The 27,941-nt window shown below is 40.6% G+C and overlaps 1 protein-coding gene across 6 annotated transcripts in view; it reads left to right on the plus strand.

The window, feature by feature from the left end:
- The window catches only part of GRM5 (glutamate metabotropic receptor 5), a 306,735-nt gene that overhangs the window by 123,868 nt on the left and 154,926 nt on the right, over positions 1-27,941 (plus strand). For all 6 annotated transcript variants that reach the window (XM_063325253.1, XM_063325247.1, XM_063325230.1 and 3 more), the window contains one exon: positions 13,726-13,975. In XM_063325253.1, coding sequence (XP_063181323.1) covers positions 13,726-13,975 — 250 coding nt within the window. The remainder of the gene's footprint in view (positions 1-13,725; positions 13,976-27,941) is intronic.

The raw sequence follows: 27,941 nt of genomic DNA on the forward strand, positions 1-27,941 counted from the left end.
TCTCATTCCCTCCTTAGCCTGGGTGTGTTCAAACTGATATTCTTCAGTTTCCAGAAAAGAACCATAACCATCCGTTTATAAACTATCTTTCTTGGAAAGAGGGTGGAAAAGACATAATAGAAAAAAGAGGAGAGCACAATTTATGCAACTTATAAAATGATTTTTCTGGTCAGAAAATAAGGGAGGATGTGTGACTTATTTGATGTAGAATGTGTTTGGAGACTTGAATGTGAAGAAGACTTGATAAATATTGACAATTTCAAATCTAGGCAGCAGTTGCTTAAGTTTTTGAAGATTGCATTTTGTTCAAGTACCTAAATTCTGCCTGTCATACTCTACCTCATGCTAGAATAAGTAAAGAAGAATTCAGAAATTACAGAAGTTTCTATAGATTAGATAATGATATATTCTCAAATCATCTGGTTCGTCTAAATTCTAAATTGCTGAAACAGTGTTGAAGCCTTCAATGGTTCTCCTGAAGAAAGTTGGCATATGTATAAGGTTCCAACAAACTGAAATTAGGTAGCACTACCTATATCGAAAAAGAAAGTGAAGAAAGAGCTCAGCCAACCTAAATTCACTTCTGTAACAAATAAACAATTGTTCACAAGAAATGGATATTTTTATTCTGTTGTTATAAAGAAAGGATAATGTGTGTTGTTCAAAATTAAATCCTATCAAGCTATCCTAGTATCCAGTTCAGAATACTTGTGAAGAATGAGTGACTGTATCTTAAACTAATTAAATTTTTTATTATTGCACATGAACATTCTTATAACCACACTAAGAAGATACGAATCTAGACTTCCCTGAGTGAGGTGCACAACCGACTTTAGTGTTATTCAAACTGTATTTTGCATTTGTCACCTTTCCAACAGGAGAGATAAGCTCAATGGCCTTCTTAGAGATCTGCCCTGAATCCATTTGTAACTGATATTTCCAACACTGATTAGAATTATGATAAACAGAGTATGGTTATTAAATCTGTAAACAGTACCATGCTGGATGAAGGTGCTCCTAGAACAGAATAATCTACCGCTAAAATACTGGATGAGGAATGATTAACTGAGAAGCAGTTCTGCAGAAAACAAGACCTAGATGATTAAAATGAATCACAAGTTAAACTTGAGTCAACAATGTCGTTCCATTGTTAAAAAAGGTGAATGTCATACTGAAAGAATACAAAGAGGGGTAATACGTTTTAGAGATATGAAATAGTCTTTCAATTCTACCCTGCTAAGGCAAGGCACAACATGGAAAAGTACCATAAATTCACAAAAACTGCACATCATCCTGGGTGGACAACATGAACTAATTGGAGATCAACCACAAAAAAACCCAGAAATATGAAAAGAAATGTGGAAAACAGGATCACCAGATTAAAACTGGATTTGTTTAGGTTTTGTTTTTTTTAAAAAAAAAGGAAAATTAGGTGGAGACATGGTGGTTGTCTTCAAAACTGTTAAGGACTTCTGAAAACATCAATTTGAGAAGTTATTCTCATATTTCATAGGACAAGATATAATAGGCTTAAATTGAAAGAGACCATAGAAGAACAGATAAAGAACCAGGGAAGGAAAACTTATGAAAAGACTAGTTTGGCTAGGGACAGATTGTCCAAAGTAGCCATGAAATCTGCACCACTGTAAAGAGCTTCTAAAACAAAAATATTCTGAAATTATTTAATAACGTGCTATTCTTTTTTTCTAGGGCAGCTTAGTATGCAACTCAGGAGATCATATTCTTGCCTTCAGCCCTGGTCTATTACTGTCTTTTAGAATCATAGAATGGCTAGAGCTGGAAGGGACCTTAAAGATCATCTAGTTCCAACCCCCCTGCCCTGGGCAGGGACACCTCCCACTAGATCAGGTTGCTCAAAGCCCCGTCCAGCCTGCCCATGAACACCTCCAGGGATGGGGCATCCAGAACATCTCTGGGCAATCTGTTCCAGTGTCTCACCACCCTCACAGAAAGAGTTTATTCCTAATATCTAAGCTAAATTTACCCTCTTCCAGTTTTAAATGGTTATCCCTCATCCTATCACTGACAAAAAGTCCCTCCTCATCTTTCCTGTAGGCCCCCTTCAGGTACGGGAAGGCCGCTATAAGGTCTTTCCGGAGCCTTCTCTTCTCCAGACTGAACAACCCCAACTCTCTCAGCTTGTCTTCATAGAAAAGGTGTTCCAGACCTCTGATTATTTTTGTGGTCCTCCTCTGGACCCATGTCAACAGGTCCATGTCCTTCTTGTGCTGAGGGCCCCAGAGCTGGACGCAGTACTCCAGGTGGGGTCTCACCAGAGCAGAGCAGAGGGGCAGAATCACCTCCCTCAACCTGTTGGCCACGCTTCTTTCGATGCAGTCCAGGATGCAGCTGGCTTTCTGGGATGAAAGAGTTGCCTTTCTGGGCTGCTTTCCTTCTCCAGTTTCTGCATCCAAAATCTGAGGATGGTAGTGTACTACTTGGTAATAACCTCTGAAGATACAATTCGAAAATCACCTGTACCCCTAATATATTCAAATGCAGTTTTAAAACATTATTCTAAGAAGCAATCTTTGTTAGCCATCAAGAGCAAACAATTATCCAACATGTTCCTAAAATGAGACTATCTCTAAGGAAGTAGTTGGTCACACAGTACAGGCCTTCTCATCCTACACTGTATACTTTAACAATTATTAATATGCCCCAAGAAACTTCATATTACCCCTTTCAGAATCTTTTGACAAGTACTCCTGGGAAATGCAGTCTTAGATCTGCCTTACAGTTACTAGTCTAAATATTCATAGATTCCTGATAGACCTCGCTGCTCTCAGAACTTGGATCAGGAGAGTCACGAAACCCCCTCTTGTCCCAAATGAGTGTTCTGAACATGATTGTGCACAATCAGTTAAAGTGAAATTAAGGTGCTCTCTTTGGAGTAGCCTTGCCATCATCTATAATTACTGTGGGAAATATTAGGTGCTATTATTAAAACAGACGTACAGAGTGATTGCTGCTATAATAAACACGATATGGTTATTGGTACAACTAAGCAAATGTGAGTTTTTGTGAGGCAAAAACATAAGGCTTCATTCAATCTGTTCAACAAAAATGTGTCCCTCGTTATAGTAGTTATCTGAGTTTCTCTCAGTCTAGAATACATTTTTTCTCACTACACCACTGTCAGGAAAATGTTTTTACCTCCATTTCGCATATGAGGAGATAGGGCAAAAGGGAAGCACTTACCAGCAAATTCAAACGATCAATTGAATACCTTCAGGATCTATTTAATCCCTGAATCATGCCTGGTTTTGCTGGGTGACTTCTGGTAGTGCTCAGCTACTGCAGCAGCAGAATAGGGCATCAGGTGTATTTTAGGAAAGAACAGTTACAAACCATAGCAGAGTTAATAACTGATATCACATGAAGGTATATTCCAAGTTGTGAACATAGAGAAGGGTGATGTTGTTCACTTGTAGAAGGAACCAACTCTTTTGAGAAATATAATAATTAATATCCTGAGACAGAAAAGCCAGGCAGCTCCATTCCTTGGGAACCCACTAAACCCACAATGAAGGATACGGGTTCATAGATCGAAGCGTTCCCACGGCAGAGCCCTCTCCTTTCTGACACAGCGTTTGTCTCCTGGAAGGAATAGCCTCCAGTCTAATACTGTCAGTCTCATGTGTCCTCATTGCTATCTGAAAATCAAATAAAAAATGAAAAGTATAACCCTAAATGAAAATGAAAGAAAAGATAGAGTGTCCCTGGAGTCCACTAGGAATTGTGCTTTCATTAATGATTTCATTTTTGAAAAGAAATCATGAAATGATGCAGGAAATATCTAAGGGGAAACACCTCAGACTCAGGTATACAGAAAGAGCTATTTCACGAACAGAAAGTACAGAAAATTTTTAATCTTTCCAGTCTGAAAACAAGGAGAGCAGTCAGAGATGGCAGCATGTTTCTAAAAAAATTGCCAGGCTTAAAATCCTTTAGTAGACATTAGCATCATGCAGGACTTCAAAAATTGCTCAGTGGACAAGGCCACAAAGCTGGGGACATGCCATTTAGCGGGATGGATCAAAGGAAGTGCACAGAAAAGGCTGTTTCCAGACTGTTCCCTGTTCTGACATAACAGTAATGCTTAAATGAGTCTTCCTTGTAAAGTTATGAAGTGATAATTTAAAAACAAACAGAAGTGAGGTGCATTAAACTGTGGAACTAGGCCATCATTTTCTTAAGAGGAATGAATTTATTGCTTCAAAATAACCAAAAGAAGATGAGAAAGATAAGAGAGACTTTGTTATCAGACAGATACTTTGAGCTCTCTTAGCGGAGGAGACAATAAACATATTCATTTAATTTAATTAAGTACAGTTATGTTTTGTATATATTATATATTACCTTACTAAAACAACTTAAACATTAGAATCATAGAATCATAGAATCATAGAATCATAGAATGTGCTGGGTTGGAAGGGACCTTTAAAGGCCATCTAGTCCAACCCCCCTGCAGTGAGCAGGGACATCTTCAACTAGACCAGGTTGCTCAGAGCCCCGTCCAACCTGACCTGGAATGTTTCCAGGGATGAGGCATCTCCCACCTCTCTGGGCAACCTGGGCCAGTGTTTCACTACCCTCAGTGTAAACAATTTCTTCCTTACATTCAGTCTAAATCTTCCCTCTTTTTTCAGTTTTAAACCATTACTCCTTGTCCTGTTGCAACAGGCCCTGCTAAAACGTTTGTCCCCATCTTTCTTGTAAGCCCCCTTTAAGTACTGGAAGGCTGCTATTAGGTCTCCCAGGAGCATTCTCTTCTCCAAGCTGAACTTGGAGACTCCACAACTTTCTCAGCTTGTCTTCATAGGAAAGGTGTTCCAGACCTCTGATTATTTTTGTGGCCCTCCTCTGGACCCACTCCAACAGGTCCGTGTCTTTCCTGTGTTGAGGGCTCCAGAGCTGGACGCAGTACTCCAGGTGGGGTCTCATCAGAGCAGAGTAGAGGGGCAGAATCACCTCCCTCGACCTGTTGGCCATGCTTCTTTTGATGCAGCCCAGGATACGGTTGGTCTTCTGGGCTGCAAGCGCACATTGCTGTCTTGTGTCCAGCTTTTCATCCACCAGTACCCCAAAGTCCTTCTCATCAGGGTTGCTCTCAATCCCTTCATCCCACAGCTGGTACTGATAGCAGGTGTTACCCTGACCAAGATGCAGGACCCTGTATTTGGCCATGTTGAACCTCATGAGGTTCACATGGGCCGGCTTCTCAAGCCTGCTCAGGTCCCTCTGGATGGCATCCCATCCCTCAGGCATGTCAACTGCACCACTCAGTTAGGTGTTCTCCACAAATTTGTGAAGGGTGTACTCGATCCTGCTGTCTATGCCATTGATGAAGATATTGAACAGTACTGGTCCTAGTACAGACCCCTGAGGGACACCACTTGTCACTGACTTCCATCTGGACATTGAGCCATTGATCACTACCATCTGGATGCAACCACCCAACCAATTCCTCATCCACCAAACAGTCCACCCATCAAATCCATATTTCTCCAATTTAGAGAGAAGGATGTTGTGGGGGACCATGTCAAAGGCCTTACAGAAGTCCAGATAGACAACATTCATACCTGTTCTGTCCACTGATGTTGTCATTCCATCATAGAAGGCCACTAGGTTGGTCAGGAAGAACCTGCCCCTGGTGAAGCCATGCCGGCTGTCTCAAATCTTCCCCCTGTCCTCCATGTGCCTCTGCATAGCTTCTAGGAGGATCTGTTCCATGATCTTCCCAGGCACAGAGGAGAGGCTGACAGGTTGGTAGTTGCCAGGGTCCTCCTTTCTACCCTTTTCAAACATGGGTGCAATGTTTCCCCTTTTCCAGTCACCAGGGACCTCACCTGATAGCCATGACTTTTCAGATAGCATGGAGAGTGGCTTGGCAACTGCATCAGCCAATTGCCTCAGGACTCTGGCATGCCTCTCATGAGGTCCCATAGACTTCTGTATGTTCAGGTTCCCCAGGTGGTCACGAACCTGATCTTCTCTTACAGTGAGAGGGACTTTGCTCTTCTAGTCCCAGTCTTCTGGTCCATCCATTTGAGAGGTGTGGGAAGAGAGGTTGCAATTGAAGACTGAGGCAAAAACTCATTGAGTACCTCAGCCTCCTCCTCATCCACTGTTTCCAGTTTGCCAGTCTTGCTCATCACAGGGGGGTACACTTTCTTTGAGCTCCCTTTTCTGGCTGACATACCTGTAGAAGCCCTCCTTATTATTCTTTGTGTCCCCTGCCAAGCTCAACTCCAGCTGTGCTTTGGCCTTCCTGACCCTGTCCCTACGCAACTGGGCAGCGTCCCTCTACTCTTCCCGGGATACCTGTCCCAGCTTCCACTGCCTGTGCTTCTCTTTCTTGCCCTATAGTTTGACCAGCAGGTCTCAACTCATCCATGCTTGTCTCTTGCCCTCCTTTCCTGATTTCTTACACCTGGGGATCAAGAGCTCTTGCTTTCTGTGGAAAGTGATCTTAAAGATCTGCCAGGTCTGTTCTGCTCACTTGTCCCTGAGGGCAATCACCTCACGGAGGTGGTAATGTTCTAGGGGGTAGGCTCTTTATTTAAACAGAGATCTAATGAGTGGAGCTGGTCTAAAAACCTTTGAATGAAAACTTCTGGTCAGAAAATACTTAGTAGCTGAAACTTAAAAACCTCACAGAAAAGAGCTTAATTAATTTCTTAATGAAACATTGAATTTATTTTTAAATGTCAAAATATTTTGGTTAATTAGTTTTGAAATAAAAAATAAACTAGTTTCTGACTCAGAATATATATTTTTGTTTTATTTTACATTGTGGAAGGTGATATGGGGCTTTTATGAAATGATAAAATGGTCAATATCTTCATTAAATATCATAAGATCATTTCAAAAATTATTTCAACCACACTGAATTGAATTTTAACAGGATTAGAAGTGGGTGGTTTTTGTTGGCTAATATTTTTGAGATTATGAAAACATTTATTTTCCTTAAATGTACAAAACTGAAAATCTCAAAACTGTTCACAGAAAAAGAAATTAAGTTCACAGCCAGTATGATGTTCCTAGTCAGTATGATGCTTCTTTATATTGAATCATCTTGTGCTATCTTCATCTATCAAGCCACCAGTGATATAGGCAATCCTTTTGGGTCTGAGTTTTATGAACACTTAGCAATTGATAAGTGCTCTTTGAAGAGCTTTCAGCTTGAGTAGAAAAGATGAACATCCAAGGAAATAGATGTATGAGGTCTCCATGATCATATAGATAACTAAGGACAGAGTCCTAACTGCGCTCATCAGTGTTTTATGTCCCTTACAAGGCCTCAGCTGTTAGATCATGCACTCTGAATCACTTTGAGATTATCTGTGTTTAAGGAAGGCAGGTACAGCAATTTTAAGGATAGATTAGGTCGTTTTCTTAAATTAATCACTGGGGGAATTTTTGCCCCATGCTGCTCCTTTGCTGTTTTCTAGTTCTCTGACACCTCTCCAAGCTCAGGCAGATCCAAGCCCTGGCTGCTTTGCTTGAGCAGGCATTTCTTTGGAGAAACCTTCCCTCGACATGATCGCTTGTTTCTGCATGAGGAGCAACAGATAAACCTTCTTGACAACTCCTGCCAAAGAGCATAACCTCACAGCGAGACAGCTCTTGTGTAAGAACTAATTGCTTATAACAGGCCATATTTTCATCAAGAGGTTTTCCATCTTGGCTTCATACAGCTCTGTGCCACACTTCTGCAGCAACCCTATGAAGTAGCTTCATAACGGCTGTTGCAATGTGTGGCACCAAATGAGGCATGATGCTGGAGATATAAAGTGGTGTCATGCTGAGCAAAACCTACTGGGACTTGTTCTGGATTAGTGTCCTTTCAACAGAGCAGCACTTAGCTACTTCTATTCCAAATGTTAGAAATTAGTTTACAAAGACAAGTAGTATCCTTACAAATCACAGAACCACAGAATGATAGGGGTTGGAAGGGACCTCTGGAGATCACCCAGTCCCACCCCCTGCCAGAGCAGGGTCACCCAGAGCAGGTGGCACAGGAACGTTTCCAGGTGGGTTTGGAATGTCTCCAGAGACGGAGACTCCACCACCTCTCTGGGCAGCCTGTGCCAGGGCTCTGCCACCCTCACAGCAAAGAAGTTCCTCCTCATGTTGAGATGAAACTTCCTGGGTTCAAGTTTGTGCGTGTACATACTTATATATATGTTTCCATGAAATTCAGACTTTCAGATTGAGTATCTTATGAAGGAAGAACTCAAAGGCCTTGAAGTTGCTATCTAACACTCAAGATAATTGAAGTGGAACAGCTAGTCTCTGACTGATTATTAAGAGAAAGATCTGGTTGGAGATATTTAAGCAGAATATATTTTGAAGAACTGTTCTTCTTTAAGGTGGTTTTTAACGGGCTTGCTCCAAAATGACCTTTTACTTAATATAGAAACTGAAATCTCATTTTAAAATCATTTAAATAAAATATTTTGATCAAATGAAAACAGGTTCTGATTTTTTTTCTTTTTTTTAACACATAGACAACTCCAGAACTTCAGGCCCATGTGGTTTGATTTCATTTGGTTTGTATCCTTTAGAATTAAACAACACTTTATTGTCCTGCTCTATTTGCAGACAGAAATGTGGCAGGAATGCTGTGATTTTGATCACATTATATCAGTGGCATGTGGTTGCTGTAGCTGCTCAAGAGATTTGGTATTATGTCCCTATTCTTGGTAGTGATGAAACTTTAAAGGGCTCCTACAGTCACGGCAGTTAAATGTGGACAATATCTGGTAGGTACCAGTAGTAGCAGGTACTGTTGATGGTTTGCCATGATTAATTTGAATTGTAATAGTCAAAGAGACTTCTAATGTTTCCATTTGGGAAACTATTCTACACCCCCACGTTCTTGACTTTCAGGAAGATCATGCTAGTAATCAACCAACACGTTGCCTTTCAAAAATATCTTCCATTACTCCCACATGCATTTCCAAAATTACACCTACTTAGATTTTTTTAAGGTATTTCTGGCAAAGTTTATCCTCTTGATGCCAATGAAAGCTAGTAAAAAATTAAGCTCACTATTCCCTGCATTGCTTGCAAAACATCTACTGAGAATTTTAACCTAATTTAGCTTCTTTTCTGTGGCTCAGATACAGCATAGAATATTATTCTGTTTTTTTCTCTTTGTCTGTAAAAATGATGGTAGCATTTCTGCTTAAATAAGTCGGCAGCTAAATGAATGACATAATGCATTCCTTCAGTTTCACTTGAGCCTCCTCTTCTTTGACTTAGTGAATTTTCACTGTGTCCTACCCGAAGCAATTTTACATCCTAAGCCTCTCCTAAAGGTTGATTCTCATCTATGTTCACTGAAACTCACTTATAAACCAGACAGTTATCTGACAACAATTTGCATGTGCAGCTAATGATAAAACAGCTCACGTATTCAAAAAGAAACTGTGACACCTCGAAACTCGCTGGGCAGGAGAAAAAGTACCTCATTATCCCATTTGGCTGTAGGGACTTTTTATCTCGTATTGATAACCTTTATTGTGATGGAGCAAAACCCAGTGTATTTTGTTTATTATTTTAAGATTACAAACCTTGCTGTTTTGCTGTGTAATGCAGATAAGATCTTAATGTTTTATGTTCAGATAATTTAATTGGCTCAATTGCCGGGCAGGAGGAGCAGCAAGAGCAGCCTGCAGTTTGCCTGACCCTTTTCTATCAGATTGAAGTATTATTATGTACTGTACTATATTAAGCTTCATCTGGACAAAAGCACAATCTGTTCTTTTTAAGCTTCTTAATAGTTTCTAGTACTGATTCATTGAAAGTGGAACTAACAGATTGTTACAGTTAGACAGTAGGTGGGGATGCATATGCTTGAGTTTTGAACAAAATTCCAACTCTGAAGCAGGGAGGAGTCTTTTGCACGATGATGTAATCGACTTTCTTTTTTAAACATGCGGAGACATATGGGAGTAGCTTTTGAACTGGGCTTAGGGCCAGAGGTTCAGGTAGGCAACAGGCAGGATTCAGGCTGGCATTTTAAAAGAACCCGGCTGCCGGTTGTTGCCCTGAGTATAGGATGTATTTACAAAAGCCATCAACAGCTAGCAGCTCTGATTACGCCACCGACAGACAAAGTTGAAGAGGAGGTGAACATCCAGTAAAATACTGATAGCTCCTCCAGCAGAACCAGTCACAATATAGGGGTGCTGGTTTCCAAACGCTGAAATGGAGACGGAGTTTGGTGGGAGAGGAGGAGCTCAGTATAAATTGAGCATACTTCAGCCCCAGCTTGTGTCGTTTGCTGAGTCTTTTCTGCTGAACTGGAACTAGCCACGCAAAAGTAAATCAATCCTTCCCTTCTGTTTAAATTTTCCTTAGGATCTTTCTTTAAATTTAGAAATGGAAACAAACTAGCTACATGGACAGATTTCCAGGACACAGGCAGCTTCCATCACAGGGGAGTCACAGAGGATGTTGCTTTGGTTCCAACATAGGGCTTCTGAGTTAATTTTCACTTGGAAGTGAAATTACAAACTCCTCCTCAGAGTCAGGTGGCCTAAGTCCTCCCCTTGTCCACCCATGTGTGCAAGAAGTCCCTGTATCCTTCTCCTTGTGCCCTTCTCCTGTGTCATAGACCTGGCTGAAGAGTGGGAACTGACCTGTCAGTGGAAAATTGCTCTTGCTGCAGCAGTTTTACTAGTACTACTATGGAAATATCACAGTTCAAGAACCAAATGTCCGCAAGGAGCCCAGTTCCATACAGAAAGCATGGAGATGCTCTTCCACTGTGTACGTCACATCTCATCCTCAAGGAAATGATGTAATGTAACTTACCCAGTTTCCCACTCCCATTCCCTCAGTGCTAGACGAATACCTTCATGCACGTACAGGTTTTCCACAGAAAGAAAGATAGCTCAGAGGAAGTTCATCCTAATATGTGCTGTGAAGGAGTTTAGCAGAAAAGAATTCATTTTTTCATCAAGGAGTGTTCATTATCCCCACAGTATAGCTCAAATTAAATATACATACCTCATCCAACCTCTTGCACAACAGGGGGATCCACTATGAATAATTAATTAAGTAGAGTTTAATCAGCAATGATCATGACAAGAGCTCCACTGGTGTATTTGTATGAGCATCTTGAAGCAAAGCTGCTTTCTGTTTTCATCAAATCTCCCTTGAGCTCTTGCTGTACAGCTATAGTTTTCCCAGTTGGAAAACTCAATCACTCCCAGGTTTGGACTACCAGGATGTTCTTTTTTCAAATGTTAAGAATGTAACAGTTTGCTAAATGGCCTTGGTAGTTTAACGTTTCCCCTCATTTTGGATGACACATTGCTTTCTGTGTGGTTTCACAAAATCTCCCTGTCTTGGTACATGATGAGACCATGGCGTTTGTGCCAGAGCAACCTTTATTTGACTGGAAAATGTTTAGTGCACTTTGTGTTCATTGCAAGACTTACTATTTTTCAGTACTGTAATTAAACCTATTCTCAGCTTTATAGCAAGCCTCAGGGTAACAGTTTGTACGCTTGTAGCACTTTCAAACGAAGAGTGCAGTATCTGGAACATTGAAGAGATCCAGTTCTGTAAGTCAATTAGAGCTGGCCAGGAATTTTCCATTGACAGGTTTTTGACAGAAAATGAAGGCTTTGGAATTTCAGTCTCTTTATGATATACTATTGAACATTTTTTCCTCAAACTTTCATCTTCTATGGCAAAGTTTAGTATGGTCTTTTTTATTTTTTTCCTTTTTATTTTCTGTTAAGAAAAGTGAAACAGAACATTTAATGTTGATCCAGATTGACCTAAATGAGAATAATTTTAAAGTAGTGTATTTTCTGTCAAACAGCTTAATTTTATTTTAGACGGCCTCAGGGCCCAGTGGGAATTAAATGTCACTGGCCCCCATTTTTCCTTCAGACTGACTTCTGAGGCTATAATGCGTCTTTCATGAGGCAGCACGTTCTCGACCTCTAGCTGAACTGCTTCAGCATCTCATGGGAATCACTTGGTGCTCATGTATCACTGGAAACACAGCTTGCCCTAAGAGCGTGACACATGGGGGAGTGCTGGGCACCTGATTTACAACTCCCAGGAAACATTGCAAAAATTCAAAAATTGAAAAATCCTATGACATTTTGTCCAGGCAAAATTTGCATAGAAATGGATTTTCCATCAGGCCTAATCACAGCAGGGAGGAAAATGAAAATCATATTAGCTAAGGAGATCTGCATTCTGGTTGCCATTCTGGTCAGGTACCATTTGGAAATTTCAAGGTCTCAGTGATGCGCTCCTGATGGGAAATAAAATACTGGTATTTCCCCTCTTCTGCTCTTTGTCTCTTTTGGCTATTCAGGTGCTAAGATCTTCAAACTGGAGACAACGTTTCTCACATTCATGCTGAGCCTAATACAGCCCCTGACTTCTAGTGACAGGGGCGATTCCCAAGGTGGGCAAGTTGAATGCTTGGTGGTTCCAATGTCCAAGGTCACAAAACCAGATGACAGACCAAATACAATTGTCTGATTCTCAGTGCTTTACATGCATTCTCACTACGAGTGCTCTTCCATGCTCGTAGGCATGCTGGCAAAAGAAAGCATTTTCCTTACAGATTCTTCCATTTGCAAACTAACAGAACTAGGAGAAGGATCAAAGGTTCCTTGCAACAGCATTACTTTAACACTCTCAGTCTTATGAATTTACTGTCTGTGTTTCTGTGGAATGTTACTGAGGGGTTAAGGCAATATTTTGGAGAAAGATTTCCTGCCTCAAAGGCCTTCTTATTTAAATGAGACATGAAACAGATTTAGACAGCCAGATGGAGGAGCACAGGGAAGCAGAGAGACAATCCTGGTCAGGATGATTGTCAGTGGTATCAGTACACCCACAGTTTAAGTACTGTGACTTTTATGTAGGCCTGCCAATGAAGAGATTTTCTATGGTGAGACAGAATAAAGAATGATAAATGTATCTATCTGTTAATATTTATTACCAGTTTATCCCCTACGGGCAGAATAGAGTGAAAGAAAATACTAGGTTTTTCTTGTTGGGTTGGTAGATATTTAATTAAAAAAAACCAAAAAAAAAACAAACCAAAAATCAATGCAGAAGTACATTTTGTTCACCTGTGATCTTGTGATCTCTGTAATGCTAATCTTCAACTTTGCCACTCATTCTCCTGAAGTTCTTTCTTCAAGACAATAGGTTTTACCTTTCAGTTTAATTAAAAAATTGTTGCTTTTCAGTTTCCTTTATGAAAAAGGTCATGTTGTTATGAGTCATTGTTTTGTTTTCTTATATTTAAAATATTACACCTAAAAATTTATTCTGAACGTGTATTTTTAAATTTTCTGAAGTAACTCCCAGAGCACTTGACCACATTCAGGCAACTGAAGAGAACCAGAAGAGATTGCAATTTACACATATATTGTTGTACCGATTGTGGCCCAGATCCTCACAGGTATCGGGTACCTCACAGGCTTTGGTTTCAGTAGAGGTGCAGGCTCCTAAAGAGAAATGAGGTTTCTAGGAAAATTTGTTGATCTTGAAAAATGAACTAGTTAAAATGTTAGTTATTTTGTTGAGATTGGTACTGTGATCTCTGCGCAGGTATGTTACGTATTCTTTAAAATATTTGCTGTTTCCAAAGCAAGAAATGCTTCTGCAAATTTTGATATATGCATATGTGTTTCTGTTTGTGTTTAGGAAACTATGGTGAAAGCGGAATGGAAGCTTTCAAAGATATGGCAGCCAAGGAAGGGATCTGCATCGCACATTCCTACAAGATCTATAGCAACGCTGGTGAACAGAGTTTTGACAAGCTGCTGCGAAAGCTTCGGAGCCACCTGCCCAAGGCAAGAGTGGTCGCCTGCTTCTGTGAAGGCATGACTGTGAGAGGGCTCTTAATGGCTATGAGGCGCCTGGGACTCGCTGGAGAGTTCTTGCTGCTGGGCAGGTGAGTAATGCCATGCAATTATAGCCAGCCTCTTCTCTGAGTAGGGCAAAAAAAGAAGACAGTCCAGTCAAGCATATGTAAAACACATACTCATGGTCTCGGCTGTACATGCACATATCTAAAAGACAGAAAGTAACGTCAGCCGTGTCGTAGTGGCACATACTCTACAAAGACATGCATCATTCTCATGACATGCCACGCAAACGCAGGTCTGCTTGGCCAGTCTGAATAGCATTGTGTAGGGGAAGGCTGACACACAAACATTTGATTCGTATCATCCATTTTGTTCACTGCAGTTTAAAATGCATCATGTAGAGCCTGAAGCTATGCCTCATGAGAGTAACACTGTGTTAAGAATTGCTGATGTGGCCTCTGGGTGGATGTGAACTACATCTTTGCAAAACAAGGTTTGTTAACCATCAAGTCTTCTTCCTGAGCCAATGTGCGGACCTGTGCCTACTGTCCTAAAGGCAATATATAGGTAATCCTTTCTCTTATGTCGTCCGCATTTATATCAGTGATTCCTTCCCTAACCACCAAAGAGAGAAAGGAAAACTCACTCAGATGTGTCACCAAGCAGGAAAAGACACTGGGCTAGTAAGCAGAGAAGTAAAAGCTGTTGATGAAAACCTAATGGGATCTTTGTATTTGCCACATATTCAACAAGTGGGCCCTAAATGAGATGAGAAAAATGGTGTATTTACCACAAAATGGAGCCTGCCAGGAGTCAGCTAATGTGGCCTGTTGCCTTTCCAGAGTATTATTAGAAGGTTGACCTGATGCTGTCCCAAGAATGAAGCCTACAGGGACACAAATAAGAAGATGTCAGTGAAAACAGCTGTCCTGGTGAGACCCTCAGGGAAACATGTAAGGACTGCAGCTCTGCCCAGCTGTCTTGGAAGCTGGGATGCTAAGACTGTCCCACTGGTAGGACACCAGCCTCTACTCCAAGTCTGCCCTGTTGCACACAGCTGCCCGTCCCCCTGGGGAAAGGGGAAAGCAAACAGGCAACAGCAGGGACTCCTGCCTCTGCCCTTACTCTTTGCTATCAGCCTACATTTTGGCAATTTCAGATGTGAATTTCTTATTTTTTTCTCTGTCTTATGGTAACTGTGTTCACCCTTCCTTTCAAATATGTTTTATCTGTAGGCTCTTCCATGCATTATCTTGATCCTTGTCTGGACTGACACCCAAAGGGACCACAGCCCTCAGGCTGAGATTCACCCAAACATATTTAGATGTCTACAATTTAGATACTTCCTTGTGAACTAGTCACCACTGTTCCCTCTAGTGTTAAAGGAGAAAAATGCCGCATTCTTATGTATGTCCCTTCTTTGTCATGTGGACATTTCAAATAGCTCAGAGAAATCACGTTCTAGAAAAGGGCTTGTACAAAGACTGTCTTGATAACTAACTTAGGTGGAAAATCCTACTTGCTAGTTGTTTAGAGTAAAGTGGAGAAAATGCCACCTCCGTTATCTCTATCCGAATCTGGTGCCACATGACCTTTGCTGTCTTCATTTATCTTAAACACAAGAAGTTGCCAATTCTCTGCAGCAGTACCCAAGTTTAGAAGCACGTAAGCATTGTTTTCAAAAAACGTGTTGGCCCTTAACACCTTCAGACTCCAAACCATACTTAATTTTCTATGGGATTTGTTTATGTACAGCATGGCTAAATTTAGCCCTCCAAGATGCTTTTATGAATAAAGACATCAGGAACTGGTGGTGGAGCAATACAGCTTAGCTCTTAAGAAAATTAAAGTCTAGAGAAAGCTGGCTTTGATTTTTTTCAGTGAAAAATACCTGTTTCTAGCTGCAGTGGGAGCTGTCATGACCAATTATAAGAAAGCTGTAATTCAGTATATGACTTTCATACAGTAAATTGAAAGTGATAGCTTCTCTCAGAAGTCTAAACTATAAACCGTTTGAACTTAAAACAAAAATCCTTGATTCTACCAGGCCAATTTATGTGTGTCCATGCCCGTGGCAGTACTATAAAATTTATTTGTGAAAAATGTAGCACAAACTGGAAATGTTTATAAAGAAACAAAAAGAGGCGTGTAGGGAATTTTTTTCTATCCTTTCTAATTATTAACAGAGATTCCAAGGTAAAGGCTAAGAAGTGGCTACTCAGATATAGGTTAACCTGGCCCCAGCCAGTAGCTGCTGGGGACAGACGTAAACTTCCTACGGCTGCATCAGAGAGCTGAAGACAGCTGGAGTGATGTGTTCTCTCTCCATATGGCTTCACACCTGGGAGATCGCAAGGATCTAGGAACCTCCCATCTCCTTTCAATAGATTTGGTTCAGATTTGGTATTAAAAACAGCTCTAAGCCAGAAATAAAGCAACCAGTTTTGTCTACTGAGGACTTTTGCTTTGTTTCGAGTCGCACTTAGTCAGGAAAGCTGTTTTATGTCCCTGCAGTGCAGCAAGACTCACGTGCGGCGTGTGGGATGTTGCAGAGCCATTATTTATGTTCCACAGAAATGTTCATTCTAACAAAAATATTCTCCTTCTGCTGTGGGGTAATCTCTAGGTTTCTCAGCAGAGGTGAAAAAAAAAAGGCAAAAGAAAAAGCAGGGGAATTGCTGGAAAGCTTCTTGACATAGATGAGATGCAAGACAATAATGCTATTGTCTATTAATGGCCTGCGTTCCTGTAGGGATTTAAAGCTCTGTTTTCCAGAACCTTGATGTGCTGCGTGCTCTCTCGCTTTCAGCTGTTTGGCTCTGTTGGCTGTGAATGTTCAACTGTTGGTCCAGAGCTGGGCTGTTGGTTGGTTCTGTGAAGAACAGCCTAAGGCACTGACCTGGGATGTATGTGACACCAGGACAAACCCAGATCTTACAAACAGATTATATTGGGGACTATTTTGTGCATCATTTATAAGGGGAAAAAAGGCATTTAGCAAGATTTTGAAAAGAACAGATGGTTCAGAGCACTCAAAGGGGAAAGAGCTACACCTGAAATAAAAGAAGTCTCATGCAACTAATTTCTCATGTGAAGCTATGCAGGAAAATGGACTAGGATAAGATTTGTACTTTCATTCATGCTCTGATACTGGAGGTGCTCTGGGCTGCCCATTCAACTGAGAAGGCTGTAAAAGGACACAAGTGCAGGGAGAGTGCAATGGGATCACAAGGAAGACTTAATCTACTAATGGGTTCTTATTTGTTACCCCATAATGCATTTTGCTTCCCCCTTTTTCTCTAAAGTGGGGAATTATTTTATTTTATTTCCAAATGCACAGAAAGAACTAAAGTCCCAAAGCTACACAGTAGCTGTTATGTGAAGCCACAAGAAATCAACGTTTCCACTTCCTCTTAGCTTTTTTTTTGTTCCATTTCTGATTTGCGTTTACCCCTAATATTTCTAATCTGAAGTCTTGCAAAAATACTAAGATTTTTGGAGGGCATGGATTTCTCATAGCACCTGTTTTATGCTCGGATAAACAGAAAATGGAGTGGCCAAGGAGAGTACGTATCACCCTGTAGAGCCCCAAGGGGAGGAGAACAGATATCCTTCAATAAACACGCTACTCCTGATGTGCTATGCAGTTCCTGAAATTGCATTGGCTGCTTGTGACAGAGATGAAAGATGGCAAGTCATTCGTGATTGTAGCATTCCAGAGCTTTTTTGATTCATGGAAACATTTTAAATGCTCAGCAAATATTTACCTCATACACCTTGAGGAATTGGACTTAACCTCAAATAAAAAGGGTGAGCGTGATGACTTCCAAGCGTGAAAAAAAAAGTTATTTTAACCTAACTGTTATTCAGCTTAATTGAGATTAAGGACACTGGATTTCACCTGTTTGTCCTTACTGCCTCTGTCATCCAGAGGTCATATGCCAGGAGATATCCTTACAGATAGAATTCATTAGAGAATAAATCATACATTCATATACCATTATAACTTTGGAACATATTTCGGAAAGAAATATGGAGTATTAGTTGTGTAGATAAAACCACCTTGATCGTAGGTGATTTTCAGCTGTTCCTCATTTTATGTCACAGTCATCCTCATAGCTGAAATTTTTGTCTCGTTGTTCATACACCTTCATCCTCCTCCTCTTGACTGCTAGTTTTTTGATGTCTGGACAAAATCTCTGTGAAAACTCTCTCCGGTGATAATTTTATCTCATACCTTTCATCTACAAGAATTCCAAAACATCTCTCAAAATAACGGAATGTTACAGTGCCAGTTCACAAGGTTTTTCATAATAGAATACAAACTATTAGCCACGACTGAAATTATGCGTATTGACTACAACTGTCCTAAATAAAATGCGGTCAGAGAACAGTAATGCAGTACTGGATAATTTTATTCTTTTTTTGCTCGCTGGCATTGTTTTATCCTGTAGCGACAAACACTTTTGGGATGGGATTCTGACACGGTGTTGGTAACAGCACTGTCAGGCGTAGTTACCAGGAAGCAGTTTGGACACAGATACTCTGTTTTGGGATAGAAGAGTGTTAAGATGTATGGATGCCGGCCTTATGTGCTTTTTACCTCCAGATGAGAGAACTGTCCCTGGTTTGTTTTATTTAATAGTATAAAAGTAGCTACTGTACAAACCTACAGGGCAAGAGATTGAATTTTTGCACAGGATTTATGATTCCAAATGCAATGCAGTAGGACTTTTCTTACCTTAAGGAGAGGAGAAGGGAGATGAGAAGGGAAAGTAGAGACATATAGAGATAAAAAGGCTTGGTGAACATCTCCAGCTTCCAAATGGCATTCCAGAGGCAGTATTGATCTGTGAGGAATTACTGGAACTCCCATATGCTTCATGTTCCAGTATGTGTACCATGTGCCAGACTTACTCAGGTATTAACTACCTTCTTCAAATAAAGACAAGTTAATTAAGATCATCTGGACCTTCTTTTATATATAAAAATAATAATAATTAAACAGAAACAGTAAAAAAACCAACAGAGGTGGAAATGTTTCCTTAGGCTCTAGTACTGATTCTGATTTTCAGCTGAACAGTTGGAGAAATGTAGCCAAAATTTCCCAGTATGACTTAATCTCCACATCACCCTTAGATAATGATTCCATCAAGGGCTTACAGAAGTGTTATAAAATTGTGTATTGGTTACAATAGCTGCAACAAAGGGATGGGGAATCTAGAACTACAGGGAATTGCACAGAGTTTCCATGCTTCCTGGAAGTGCGGTCACGACCTGATGACTACGTCCTTAAACATCCTTGCAAAGACTGAGAATCACATCCTGCATTTTCAGAATTCACTCTGTTCTGTGACGAGCAAAAGTCTGTGTCTCAGGATAAGGCAAACCCTCCCGAGCATGCCATCACTGGCAGAGCATGTCCAACTAAAGGTGGATAAGGCGAGGACACCGGTTCCAGCAGCGTGATGATCACGAGCAGTTCAAGTGAGGCTCTGCAAGAGGGCGGAAGGGCCAGTGAAGCAGTGGCCATTCTTCTCCGAACAGTGCACGTATTCTCTAACTCTCACAAATCACCTCTCCTAATAAAAGACACCTGCTTAGCTCCTGAGGAGATGGATTGGAGGAAATTGTTATTGATTCTGAGGCTCACAGATGCTGTGGCAAAAAGAGCTATGTAGAAGGTGAGTAGTAGAGATGAGGATAAGGAGGCAGAATAAAATGTGGGGGACCATTAGTTCCAGGAAGTCCCAAAAGTAATTTGGCTGATAGGAAACTCAGCAATATATGAAGAAAATCTAGTTAGCGACCAAAAAAGGCAGCTATTGCTGAAGGAAAATTAAAGTAAGATAGATGATCTGAGGGAAATGAGTTCTTTTCAATAATTTAAAAAGAGATCTTTCGTGAGACTTGTAAAAGTGCCTGTTGGACAAAGAAAGATCTCACTGCAAAGGGTGTAAAAATTTCCCTCCTGAAAGTATGCTGTACGGCGTGGGTTAACTTGCCTTTTTCTCTGTTTGTACAAGTCCAACTGGCGGGGAAGTTCTTGTAAAATAAATGAGGATACGAAATTTTGCAGACCTGAAATAAGCTCTAAATTAAATTTTGGTTATTTCTGCTACTTCAGGAAAACATTAATCTGCCAAAATTCTTCTGTCTAGAATAGTTCTAACTGGGTAACCTTTGACAAAAATGCAGAAGCTGAATGTAATGTAAGTGTGCGGATCTCTTCTCCAGGGACAAAATTAGCGGGTCAAAAAATACTTTCAGAGTACAATCATGCAACCCCAGCCTGCAGGAGGAGTCTGCTCCCTTTTGGTCCAACCCACGGTGGATAGGAGCCTGCTGCAGCCTCACCCCAACGTTCTTTCCTCTGAGGCAATTGTCTGCTGCCCACTCATTTATTTATCTCTCAGTTCTCTTGTTCAGACATCAATGTGTAGCCCAAGGAAGCAGCAAGCATATTATACCTAGTAATTAAATGCACTGCAATTAGCAGCATTAAGTCAGAATCTTCATTGCCACCCAAAAGACAAAGAACTTAACAGTAAAACAAAGGTTTGCTTTTCTAGAGCTGTAAAAGAGATTAGGCAAGTGAAAAGCTGTCTTCCTTCCTGTATCCAAACAATGTTCTTAGAGGTACAGCAGACTAGAGGGTAAAGAATAACTTAGTTTTGAAAAGGAGCTTTGTAGTCTCCATTTACCTGGCCGCCTTGTAGCTTGGAGACCCTCAAGGTCTCTCAAGGTGACCTTAGAGACCCTCAAGGTGAGCAGTAGCAGCCCCCAGCTGTGTCCTGCTGCAGAGAGAAGCAGCAGAGTGGCTGGCCAAGGCTGTTTGTGTAAAAACTGAAAGGGGCATCCTTTTCTTTCTAGGGTATGAACCACAAAAGATTAACATAAGTAAGGACCCCACAACCTATGTTTGAGGATTTTAGGGAGACGAGTGAGGCAAACATCTACACTGAAAGCAAATCAATCAAATTGATTTTCTTAATCTTATTTTCCCTTTTTAAAGTCCCCCCCCTTTTTTTGGGGGAGGGGTGGGTGGGTGGGGGAGGTGATCTATCCAACCCGTTTCTAATAAATATTGCATCTTGCAGTCCAGTTTCATAGTCGCTGATATGGATGGAGGTAGTGGGGGATGGCAGTAAGTGCTAAGCATGTTTGGAAGAATATCTTCATTTTGCCCTTACAGGAATGCTGTATCTTCCCTGGGGAGTGTGTGGGTGTGACATGGTGTCAAGCAAACATCAGAAAATTTCCTAGTGTGCATATTGGCAAGGGAGCACACCTCCTATTTATGTCAATAAGACTTGCGTTTGTCTCTGAGGGGAAATTCAGGTCCTACACATCTGAAAACAATAACATTAGAAAATAAACATGGCTGTATCAGGTCACATCAAAGGTCCACCAAATCAATGTGCTGTTTCTGGAAGCGGCGAACAGTAAATGACTGGCAAAAAGTGCCACCAGGCCAGGATGGAGCAAAGTTCTCCTGGAGCATTCTTAAATCTACCACTGATCTGCAGTTCAGGAACTTCCTAAATCAAAGTTGGTGTCTTTGTAGGAGAAGCTCTTGTGAGGTGGACTGCTATGAGTGAAAAGGAAGACGCACAGACAGGGCTAGATCTTGAATGCAGACTTTAGTCCTAGGAGATATGAGCTTTAATACTAGTACTGGCACTACATTTATTAGTGATTTTGGATGTGTCATTACATTTATATGTCTTTGCTTTTTCTCTGTAACTGACTTTCATGACTACTTTAGACAGTGAGCAACTCAGGCTAGATTTTACTATGTACCTGTGCTGCCCTTTGGACTATGAGGCTTCAAGCTCTTTTGATTATTCAAGTATTACCATAAAGCAGCACCATTTCAGTGAGCTCAATAGGCAGTCTTGCTCAATAGGAAACAAATAATTAGTTGACATTGTTAATGAATATATCCTCATGACATGACAAATCGTGAGCATGTCCAATGAAATTATTTACTTCCTGAAGGATCAGATCTTTCTTATCTAAGACTGGCATTAACAGCCAAGGGAAGGCAGCTTTGTCAATCAATACACTTGAGTTGTGCCTTAGCACTGTAGAAAATGGCAGCGGCTATGAACTCAGGGTGTCATTCAAGTCTTTCACTGCTGCACCATGGGTTCACCTCTATGTAATTCATGCTTAAGCCATCTTCGGATGGATCTGATTGCAATCTTTCAAAGATAAAAATTCCACAGCCTCCTCAGGCAACTGTTTCCTACGCTTAACTACTCCTTATACTCTTTGTAATGTCTAAGCTAGCTTTTTAAACTATTTTTTTAAACCCATTATTTCTTGTCCTATCCATGTGAACAAAGGAAGTAGTTAATTCCCTGCCTTTCTAAGACTACTATTTATATATTTGAAGACTTATGCTTACCCTCAATCTGCTTTGACAACTTTCAGTATGAAAGGAAAACATGTTTTACGCTTTGGAATAACATGAGATTTCTGTTCTCCCAGTGGAAATGAGACACGGGGAAAAGCACAGAAAAAGAGGTGGCAAAGAATCCTGAAGCATTTTATAAGATTTATTTTCATTGCAAAAGTACAAATCCATGAGATGACCGACACAGCTGAAAACTAGACAGTGAGGTAATATCCAAGACAGATCCATATTGCCAACTGACCCATACTTGCAGTTCTACATGAAATCAAGTATGGGAAAATGAAATCATTGCTGGGAAATTGTGTCCATTTGTGGGTCCATCTCTGTTCTCTCACAAGTAATACGCACTTCTGATTTTACTTTTGATATTAAAGCTCTACTCTATCTAACAGCTTATTAAAACTCAGAATGAAAGAAGTCCACGGGTGGCTCACTTAAGATTGTTCTCTTCAAATATATCTTCGGAGAGTGACAGGCAGTGCCCACAGAGAATTTTCTGAGCTGAGCCTATTTTGAGGATGAAAGACACTCTTCCAAGTCTAAGAAAAGAAACTAAAAATACTCTTGGAACAATGAAAACACTTTCTATTTAAGCTTGAGAAAAGAAGAGATGCTTTCTTCTCAAAAACAAGAATTCAAGAGGTGAAAAGAAATTAAGATCTTAAATTACAGCTTTGTTATTCCACCATTCTGTGGAGGCTCCATGATAAAAGGTAACTATTTAAAACATTAAAACTACGACTGAAAATGTGATCCAGTATATATTCCTAGAAAGATTTAAAAGTAGTCTGAAGAGGTGGAAAGCCAGTATTGTCCTTGAGATTTGCTGATCTTTAGAACAGCTATAGACTTTTGGTTAATGAAGAGATCCTGAAACGATCTCCATTAAATGCTTGGCATGTGTTGTCCAAAAAAATCCTAAACCTATTTCTGCTCCTTTAAAATTAACATTGTGGCAAATAGAGGTTTGCTGGAAGGTACTGATTAGCGGTTAAGATCTGTTTCCTTTCTATTATCTTTCTCTGTAGTATGTGGGTATGTTATTTTCCATTACTTCCTTTTTTTCTCTCTCTCTCTTTTTTTCTTTTTTTTTTTTTTTTTTGGATTTATCTGCATCATCCCAGAGTCTGCACCTAGGAATAGTGACTCACTGCACACACACAAATCACACACACATGTCTGGCGACAGAGAAGGTATTTATGAGAGGAGAAGATTCAGGGGTTTGTAGCTCCCTATTGCCACCTCCGGATAAAGAGTATGTGTTCCAGATCCTGTGGTCCAGAAACAGCCTGTTCTCTCAGAAAGTCTCCCATCGTTTCTGTTCACATCTTACTTTCTGTGTCCCCCAGAGGTCCTTTGTGTAGATAAACAGGAGAGAAGCGTGTGGTAGATAAAGGGAAGGAAGTACTGGGTCACCAGGATTCCTGCAGTTGTCCCAGCTTCGTGGCTATTGTTACACGTGCTCCAGTTTTAGATTAGGGAAGGAAAGTTGGAATCAGAAAGGCAGAGATGCTTTCTCCAACTCCACATTTGAGATGATTTAGGAGTACTTAAAACACCCCGAAGATCTGAACATAAACACATTACCCACGTGGCAGAGATTTATACCAAGGAGCCCATCTCACTAACCCTGCTGAGTGATTATGGAAGAATCTTACTTGGAGTAATGAAAACTTCTGATTTGTAAACTTGTGGTGTAATTCATTTTCCAATCACTCTATTAAAATGACAAAGTAGCACACACAGCAGCGCGTTTCCCCCTCACTATGGCTGAATTGATAGTTTCTAGGGAAGCCGTTGTGTCTCCAGAGGCTAAGGCTGGAGGCGACTGATAACGTGGATGAAATACCAAAACTCTCTAAACCTCATTCTGGTGGAATTCAGTTCACTACTGCCTCGAAAAGACATTTTAAATCTTGGCAAGAAGATACTGCTTTCAGGAAGAGCAGATAAAAAAAGCCATGTACTATTTCAAGGAATAAGGCCCAAGCTGAATTCTGTTGATCTTTTCCTATTAATTAGAAACACTGTAATAACAGAATGGATTAAATGAACAGTATTTTAATTCAAAAGGCAAAGTTAATAAAATAAAATCTGTATTTACTAAGGGGCTGTATCCTTCAACTTTTATTCACATTGATTAGTAACAATGAAGGAAGTGGAGACTGGCTGAATCATAACGAGTAAGTCATCCCTATCCTGGGAAAATGTATAGTTATAAAACACTGTGATTTAATACATTTTAACTAGTATGCTGTTAAACAGCCTTGTCTCTAAGTGCTGATTTTCACAAATCAATGTTAAGCTTGGATGCTGACTCTTTTTAACCATGATTGACCAAGCAGATTTTTAAAGTAGTTCTACCAACACATACCAAAAGGAAAATTATTCCTTGTATCCCAGCAGTTAAAATAACATAAGTTAAGCATGTTTCTGTTTGAACTGTTTTCCAAACTCTACATGTGGTCAAAAGTTTCAGGGTTTGGTGAAATCAGTTCACTTTTCATAGCCAAAAGTGCATCACCTGGAGGTTGTCTGAGTAACAAAAAGTGCAAGTTAACCCCCCAAAACCTGATTTTAAATGAGCATTTCTGACATGATGAAAAATATACTGTAATGTATTGTCAGCTCAACAATATGTTGAGGAGCATGACTGTCAGAAAATGCAGGATTAAATGTTAGCTGTACACTTAATAGAGATTTTGGGGGGGTTAAGCAGAAGTGACGTACTAAAACGTGCTGTGTAGTTACCTGCTCTGACCACAGGTATTTATACAAACATCTAGAAACTCCTGCATAGAAGCGAATGTCCGGAAACCAAAACATTAACAGCAGGTTGTTCATCCGGTTTTGTCAATAGCTGATTACTTGAGATGCCCTTATCTAGGAGACCAATGAGTACACAGTTGTTGTTTTTTTCCTTTGGAAAAAAAAATAAAAATCAAAGACAGAATTGCTTTTGAAGCTGTCATCTCTTAGCTGAAACTTTTAAGAAGGTTTATGTATATTTTTTCTGTTTACTATAAGATATATAACTGATATTATGCAGCAATAATAAGAAAATAGATAGCTAAATTACTTATGCAGCAATTGCTCTGTCAGGAACCTAATTACTTCTTGCTGCTCCATAAGTCCTTGTCATGGGGGATCTCCCAGTACAAGGGCTCGGGTAAAGGTAATTAGTGTTTTCTAATCATCTCCCCCCATTATTTTATGCTACATTAAACTTTATATGCCAGTTTCAGCTACTGGCAGCCAGAAGCTCCGTGGCAGTTTGCTGTTTCATTCTGGTTGTGCTCTTGTAGCCAGAAGACTAAATGATTCATGCTCCACACAGCATTAACTCCTCTCTCCCAACTGAAAAACAGAAGAAGTGTCCTGGGAACAACAGCAATAACAAACGGCAGCAGGTACCACACAGCCTGTGTTTCCTCCAACTACAGTGATTCAGTTGGGAGGTGCAGAAAGATATACCCACAGGAATGCAGGCAACGTCTTGCCAGCCGAAGAGTGTAAACCACACGTCTTTCTTCTGAGCTCTTCTCCGAAGTGCCCAGGAACCCACCTAAGGTCAGGATATAGATCCCAGGCTGGGAAACTGTGGCTTTTTTCTGAGGCTTTCTTATAGCAGCTGTACCTGGCTCTTGCATTTCTCAAAGCTCATCTTGAGCTCAGGATGTATCCCAGGGAAAGCCCTTTGATTCTCTGAGATGGACATTCACTTCTGCTCAGGAGTTTCTGGATGTTTGTATAAATATCTGTGGCCATACCCATCAGAGAAAAGGACCTATTTACTTCAAAATAAAGCAGTAAAGTGTTTATATCATAATTTCATTCTTAATTCAAATAGATTTTTGTTTGGACGTTTCATAGCACTGATGGAGATGAGCAAGACTGATCTCATCTAAGGCCAGTGCTAAATTGCTGTGAGCTCACTTAATCAGTGGAGAGGTACAGGCATGTACACGGGGTGATTCAGATCTTTGGTAAGGCAAGTTGTCTTCTGCTGTCCCTAGAAAAGGGTATTTAAGGTGAATATATTCAAACATCCATACGTGCTGAGAATCAGGAAGATAAATGGCCATTGTATCCCTCTCTCAGGTGGCATACTGGCTTCTTGGGAAAACAAAGGTGCCGTTGTTCTTCAGGTGGGTGGGCAGATGCGAGGTGCTCCCTCTGGTACAGGTTTAATGGACACCCGTCCTTTAAAAGTGGGGGAAGTCTATGGAGGGAGTCTATTCAAGGGTAGGAACTTATGTCCAAGAAAGAGAATTTTTCACCTTGAATGCTTCTTTCCAGAAACAGTATAGCAAATTCACGTTCCTGCATACTCCTGCACCTTCTCTGTGCTCAGAGGCGTGTTCTGGCATCTTCTGCTGCGTTCTACCTTGAAATGGAGCTCTCAGTTAAATGTGCCAAGGGACAGCTGAGCCTACTAAATGAAGACCAAATGTTTCCCCACTGACTATGAGGAACTAAGTGCCCAAAAATCCTCCCAGCTTTGGGAATTCCCAGCCAGGTCTGTCCTGGAGGGTACAAACTTCACAAGTTTGAATGAGCTGCTATTTGTGCATCTCAGAAGGGAAATTTCAAGGAAGAAATTTGACTTCTGGCCTTGATTCCAGCCCCAATGATTCTTTCTGGGGATGTCATCTGAGGAGAGGCTGAGGGAGCTGGGCATGTTTAGCTTGGAGAAGAGGAGGCTGAGGGGAGACCTCATTGCCCTCTACAACTCCCTGAAAGGAGGGTGCAGAGAGGTGGGGGTTGGCCTCTTCTCCCAGGGGAATAATGACAGGACCAGAGGAAATGGTCTGAAGATGTGGCAGGGGAGGTTTAGGTTAGATATTAGGAAGAATTACTTGACTGCAAGAGTGGTCAGGCACTGGGACAGCCTGCCCAGGGAGGGGGTTGAGTCACCATCCCCAGAGGTGTTTAAGAAACGTCTAGATGTGGCACTTCAGGGCATGCTCCGGTGGCAGAGATTGTTGGTTGTTGGTTTTTGGGGTTGGGGGTTTTTTTGTTTGTTTTTTTGTTTGTGTGTGTGTGTGTGTATGGTTGGACTCGATGATCTCAAAGGTCCTTCCCAACCATGAAGATTCTATGATTCTATGATTCTATCATTTGTAGTTGTTTAGGTGGCTGGGAGTTCTCAGAGACAGACAAAGGTGAATCTGGATGCACAAAACTACAAAATAGTTTCTAGGATTGCTCTATGTTCCCTGTGTGTAGCAGCTTTAATGGTCACCCTCTCCCACAGGGCTCTTAAGGCATAATCCACAGTCTCATGCAGAGTTATTGTTTCTAAAACTTTATATGCTTTTAACAAGTGAGTATTTAATACCAGGAGAAGGCAAATTATTTTTAAGATTGTCTGCAAGGGTATTTTTTGAATGACTGTCTGTTGAAGATGGATTTTATAAAAGCAGACTAAGGTTGTGCATGGCTGTTCAATTTGTATCATCTGTGTCAATGGTCGAGAACCAGGAAACTTCATTTTCAGTGTTCAAAACAAACCTTTTTTTTTTTTAAAAGATACTAACTGATCAATATTCATTGATGAGATTGCTACATAATTTTTATTGAAACTTTATTGCCAACAATATTGCATTAAAATATTAATTTTAGAAAA

This window comes from Chroicocephalus ridibundus, chromosome 1, assembly GCF_963924245.1.
Source record: "Chroicocephalus ridibundus chromosome 1, bChrRid1.1, whole genome shotgun sequence".
Classification (NCBI taxonomy): domain Eukaryota; kingdom Metazoa; phylum Chordata; class Aves; order Charadriiformes; family Laridae; genus Chroicocephalus; species Chroicocephalus ridibundus.